The sequence below is a fragment of the Bidens hawaiensis genome, unplaced genomic scaffold, assembly GCF_021521415.1.
Source record: "Bidens hawaiensis isolate Kalapana, Puna unplaced genomic scaffold, B.hawaiensis_p1.1 tig00070264_1, whole genome shotgun sequence".
NCBI classification, from domain to species: domain Eukaryota; kingdom Viridiplantae; phylum Streptophyta; class Magnoliopsida; order Asterales; family Asteraceae; genus Bidens; species Bidens hawaiensis.
In genome coordinates, this window is record NW_027502353.1 from 1 (window position 1) to 6,277 (window position 6,277).

The following is a 6,277-nucleotide window of genomic DNA, read 5'->3' on the forward strand; positions in this document are numbered from 1 at the left end:
AATGTACATATTTATCTTTGTAATATTGTACTTGTACTATTGTACTACATAACTAGTACTACAACTATTGAAAATTCATAGCATTTCTTGTGAATGATAAGATACATGAACGAGTCACCACGGTGACACAAAAGCGAAGAACTCATTCAAAATTAACAAATACATTATGTTAAATCTACTCAAGTCTCAAACCACCTTTAATCCCGCAAATTACTACCCATTAAAAATTTAAAATACATTCGAGCAGAAGTTACCGTCCCTCCCCTTTTCGGCCCATCCGAGAGTCCGAACAACCTCTGTTAAGGTATGTTTTTTATTGTCTAAGGTTTACTTTTTGAATGACAATATGCCATGATTCCTGGTTGTTTGATTGATGATTTGAATATAAGTATTAGATTTGTTCATGTTGATATTCAATATTTGATAGTTAAAAGTTTGAAATTAGTCATTTGATGTTTTTATCATGTCATGTTTAGATAATCTTTCATCTTATCCTTTGAATGAAACCCAAATTCTTTTTATCGTTCCTAATCTAAGTACTCTGGTAGTAAATGAATCCTATAAGACGGTTTTGTAGACATGTCTCCGAGTCAAGCATACATTCTTGCTTCCGCTTCGTCCACTACTGCTCGCACGTGTGCTTCACTCTAACGCAGAACGCTCCCGTACCGATGTACTTTTACATCCCATATGTTAGGCAGATCGCTCTCATTCATCTTCGGCGCAAGAGTGCTCGATCAATGAGCTATTATGCACTCTTTCAACGGTGGCTGGTTCTAGGCAAACCTCCTGGCTGAGCGAAGGCCCTTCCACTCGGTTGTGTCGGGTCACTAAGGCCGACTTTCGTCCCTACTCGAAGGGTGGATCTTGCAGTCAAGCTCCCTTCTGCCTTTGCAGGATAGGATACTATGAAGAATAAGAATTTAAGAAAAGTGAAAATATTGTCCAACCAACTATACTCGCCAAAGCATGTTGGTGGGTTTTATTTTATTTACTTATTTATTATTATTATTATTAATTTTTTTTTGGGGGGGGGGGGTTATAAGAGAAACGCTTGAAATCGGTATGGGACATCTATAATTGATCCATCGCACACCCATAATCAAAGTCAAACGAAATACCACAACCATGAAGAATGTTGCCTTGGAAATTTCAACGCTTTGCTCTCGAGGCCACAAAAGCGTATATGTAGATACATCTATAGCCGAACATAAACCCAAACCCTCAAAATGTGTATGAAATGATGACAGCTTCCATTGAAAATCCCCCCAAAAAAACAATCATCCGAACCACGATACCCTCAATCACCCCACAAAAGCCATCATATAAAAACATAATAAAACGTTAGCTTTGCTACTCCCATACATGAACGGAGCAAAAAGAATACGCACTGAGGGTCCCGTAGACATAAGAGACAACCCACCAATTCCATAGCACGAGATGCCTTTTTCACAGTCAAACTACTAACGCCCATTTCGCCTTGGCGGGTACCCTATTTAGCGTAAGCCGAACCCGTTGAATAAACTGTTTCCGGGCCGGTCCGGTCTGTTGTTGAAAAATGTGGTTATATTAAACAGTATTTCAACTGAGTTTTGGGCTTGTATTCTTAAGCCCAAGATCCAAAGACAAGTGTCAAAACTCATCAGTCATCACTCATCATACATACAGCCAATAATAAAATAACCAGAAGACACCATCTTCTAATCTGTACAAACATTATCATTTTATCATCTCTCATCTCCACTCACCCACCACTGAATGCAAGCAGCACTTGCAGCAATGGCGGCTCACTCAATCTTATTCTCTTCTCTAGCCGCCACCAACTCCTTCATCTTCCCTATCTCAAACCCTAACACCACAGTCTCACTCCAACCCTCTTCCTTCATTGGCGTCTCTCTCAAATCCACCATCAACCGCCAATCCTTAACTCTCTCCGCCGCCGCCACCGCTCCTAAACCCCTCACCGTCGTCGCCGCCACCAAAAAAGCCGTCGCCGTCCTCAAGGGCACCTCTACTGTCGAAGGCGTCGTAACCCTAACTCAAGAAGACGACGGTATTGTTTTAATTTACCATTTAATTATTAATAGTTTCAGTAATTTGATTTGAGTTGAACCTAAAACTTAATGGCTGTTTAGGCTATCTCTTAATAATAGTTAATTAATTGTTAAGAGGTAACATTTGATGGTTTCTTCTTAACTACTATTAATTGTAAACAGTAAATCCCACCAATAGCAAAACTATGTAGTAAGATGTAGACAGTCTTACCTCTACCCCATAGGAATAAAGAGGCTGCTTCTGGTGAGACCCCCGGCTCGATAGGTAGTTTTGCATCAAGCCTTGGACGCAAGGCACATAGCACTCAACCATCTGGACACCGGCCGATTGTTGTATGTTATTTTCATGAAGTAAAATAATGTCAAAGTTAGTGAAAATTTACTTTTGCTCCCCGGCCCACACATATATACGTTATATATGCGCATACCGCAAGTAGGGCATCTTAATGACCAATAAGAGGCTGCCAAACAGCTTCTTAGCTGGATTGAAATATTTTTCGGATTGGGGTTTGAATATGATAATAATTGTGAATTGTTGTTGTAATTGACTTTATAGGTCCAACTACTGTGAATGTCAAAGTAACTGGACTGACTCCAGGACCTCATGGATTTCATCTAGTAAGTATTAATTTGATCTTACTGTAACTGTTATGTGTTCTTAACTTCTCATTGGTTGTTTAAGTGTTAATGGTTTTGTGTGTGTTTTTAATTCATTATAGCATGAGTTTGGTGATACCACAAATGGGTGCATATCAACAGGTTTGCTTTTATTTTTTTTAGATTTTGTTACTTTGTACATGTTTTAGGGTTTGTGAAATGGAATAATTGGTTTTAATGGTTTAATGGTGATGATGGTTAATATTAGGACCTCATTTCAATCCGAATGGGCTTACTCATGGTGCCCCTGAAGATGAAATCCGCCATGCGGGCGACCTGGGAAACATAATTGCCAATGCCGATGGTATTTCACTACAAATGCTTTTTAATTTTTATTTTGTGTCTTCAATTGACCAATTTTCTCATTGTTTTTGTGCGAAAATGTGTTGCAGGTGTGGCTGAGGCTACCATTGTTGATAAACAGGTTGTGCATATTTTTGTTTGTTTATATGTTTCATTAGAGCTGCCAATTTATGACATGATTCGTTAACATGACATTATTAGAGTCGGCTCGGGTTATAAACGGGCCGGCATGTTAATTGCTAAAGGGTTCAGCCCACTTAACCCGTTAATGACTCGTATGTTTTAACTTATGAAGGTTAATATGTCGACACGACACGTTTAACACTTTATCAATATGATGCAGATATTTATTTTTATTAACTATGCTTTGTAATTTATAGTAATTTAATTTTATCATGGTAATTGTGTCATATTAATTCTTAAATCATGTTTAGTGAGTCATGGCAATAATCGTGCTAAACATGTTGTGTCGTGTCATTTGTGATACTGAACTGGTTACATTTAATCATGCTAAGCAAGTCGTGTAACTCGCTTATTAAACATGTTCATGTCAAGCTTTAAGAAAACTACACGTTTAGTTCAACGTCTCGTGTTCTAGTTCATTAGTCTTGTTAAACGCGAAACGTTTTGCCATCTCCTTGTTTTATGATGTTTGGTGTAATTTGTTGATTTTCTAGTTGATATCTGATTAATGAGGGCTTGCAGATACCATTGAGCGGGCCTAATGCCGTGGTTGGGAGAGCCTTTGTGGTTCATGAGCTTGCTGACGACCTTGGAAAAGGTAATATTTAAAAAAAAAGTAATAAATGTATCAGTTAGAAATTTAACCATTTTAGAAGTACCTAGTACATGAATGTCATATAGTTTCTTTTTTCCTTTCTGATCCTTTGTGTCGGTTCAATTTTAGGTGGTCACGAACTTAGCCTCTCCACTGGAAATGCAGGCGGAAGACTCGCTTGTGGTATGATAATTAAATAATTAATTAATTTTAGTTTGTGCACATGTTAACTTGACATAAAGGCAGAAAAGAAAGAAAAAGAGTTCTATTATTCATCTTGTTGTAATGTATTCTAAACACAAATCTTTTGGGCCTTTTAAAATATGCAGGTGTGGTCGGGTTGACTCCGATATAATGTTATGGTGAACCTTGTTTGATTTGTCTCAGTTTTCAAATAGAGGTTAATGGTTTACACTTTATGTAATTGTAAGTTGAAATGTTTGCACATTGTATTTAGCCAAATAATAAATGAGGCTTATGTTAAAACACTTGGTGAAAATTATGCTGAACCGCCTCTTGTTCTTTGAATAACTTGTGATTTGATGGTCATATTATTGAACCACTTTTATATTATTAATATATTTGCCTTGTTAAAAACATCATGATCATATGCTGGGATTCATAGTCACATACAACAATGATCATGGGAACCAAAAGGGAAATCAATGGTGGTAGCCGCTGCCCACTCGTGGTGTTAATCATGGTGGGTTGATGTTTTCGGGCTGGTGGTTTAATTGTTAACTTGAACATGATTCTATTTTTATTCGTGCCTCAAATATTATTATCAACCTTATCCGCGCACAAATATAATTGTGTAATCCGGGCTATAAAATTCATTCATCTAACGTGTCATATGGGTTGGTGGGGGTAATAATCAAGTTGTAAACGTGATAATCTGGTTGAAGGGTTGTGAAATGGGTTAAGCGTGGTAGACGGTAGTAGGTCTGCATTTTTTGTCGAGTGTGTTAATCTAGTCGACCCATTATTTTAACGGGATACCAGATATATATGCCAACTCAAAAATGATTCACTAGATATGAGGTTTTGTTGTGAAACAACCTATTAGCAGCCAACATTCATAGTAGATAAACATAAGAAATTTATATAGATAGAGATAATATAGAATGATGGATGGAAGGAGTCTTTTCATTGAGTATATCTATAATACCAAATACAAGAGCCACTATTTATAGGGCTAGAACATTAATACAACATAAATAATTATGTAAGTTATGTATGTGGAAAGTCACCACATTATGGATCATTCATAACACTCCCCCTTGACTATCCACATAATGATATATACTTAGTGATGTTGCCTCATTAAAAACCTTGCTAAGAAAAACCCAGTGGGATAAAACCATAGCTAAGGGAAAAAGAGTGCAACGCGTATAATGCACCCCCTCATTTATATATCCTTTAAGTGACGGAGTTTGATCTTCTGTGAAAGTGTATCTAAGACTTTGGAGTTGATAATTCATCACTTGATCTTGTAGTGTACACTTCTTTATTCGGTGGAATGATGTACTATCTTCATGTAAGACTTTCTCATCTTGTAAATAAGTAATTTGTAATGCGTCTTCTTGTAATTAAGTACCACAACATCCATAACTTTGTTATATTACATTCCCTGCATTAATACGACTAACCAAACCTTTTGACGGGTTAGAAAAATATAAATCATATATTACATACCTTGCATGTATCAAAATCTTTGTTTAGATCATTTTGATGTCTCTTCACTTGAAACAAATTATATCTTATCAATAAATATAAATAAATAATATATCTAGTTGTGTATAACTAGCAAGAAATATTGCACCAATTGCAATAAACTATAGTACTTCTTGACCAAGAAGTTGGATTTAGAATTAGAGTAATTTGTTTTATATGAGATGAACTTTATTCATATTAAAATGCTCCAACATTTTATATATGAAGTTTGATTGATAAAAATATCATTATAGAAATGCTCTACACACATACTATCTCTATATAAGATACCATGCAATCATCAACATGATATTATTGATTTAATATTAAAATATTCCATACATGGATCATATTCATCTCTCTTTTCCAAGAGATAATCACCGAGTTGATTATATCATTTCCGTCTCGGCTTCTTATAGTTCACGTATAGAACTTGTTAAATTCATATAATAAATTTCTTGAGCTTTTAGCTTAAATGCTTCATGCACGTATAATTTGTCATGAACTTCCTTCTATGTTAACCAATCATATATGCAATATACGACTCAAAAGGTTTTGCAATCCATTATGGATTTCCTTCCATGTTAACCAATCATGTATACAATTTTACTCTTCAAGAGTTTGACATATAAGTTTCATCTAGTTAGCACATTCTTTTTTATGTCATATTTAAAGATGTCATCAAGAGTTATTTTATTTTCATTACATATTGTACCATTCTTGTACATGGTTTATTCAATATCACCATATGCTTATTAATGCATAGTAATTA

General features: G+C 35.7%; 1 protein-coding gene across 1 annotated transcript; it reads left to right on the forward strand.

The window, feature by feature from the left end:
- The first annotated feature begins 1,676 nt into the window (after window positions 1-1,676).
- Window positions 1,677-4,348, forward strand: LOC143605591 (superoxide dismutase [Cu-Zn], chloroplastic). The gene is made up of 8 exons (XM_077081648.1): window positions 1,677-2,053; window positions 2,611-2,672; window positions 2,774-2,813; window positions 2,920-3,015; window positions 3,104-3,135; window positions 3,720-3,795; window positions 3,922-3,975; window positions 4,122-4,348. The coding sequence occupies exons 1-8, from the start codon at window positions 1,759-1,761 to the stop codon at window positions 4,145-4,147; spliced, it is 681 nt and encodes a 226-aa protein (XP_076937763.1). The 5' UTR covers window positions 1,677-1,758; the 3' UTR covers window positions 4,148-4,348.
- Window positions 4,349-6,277: the final 1,929 nt, after the last annotated feature.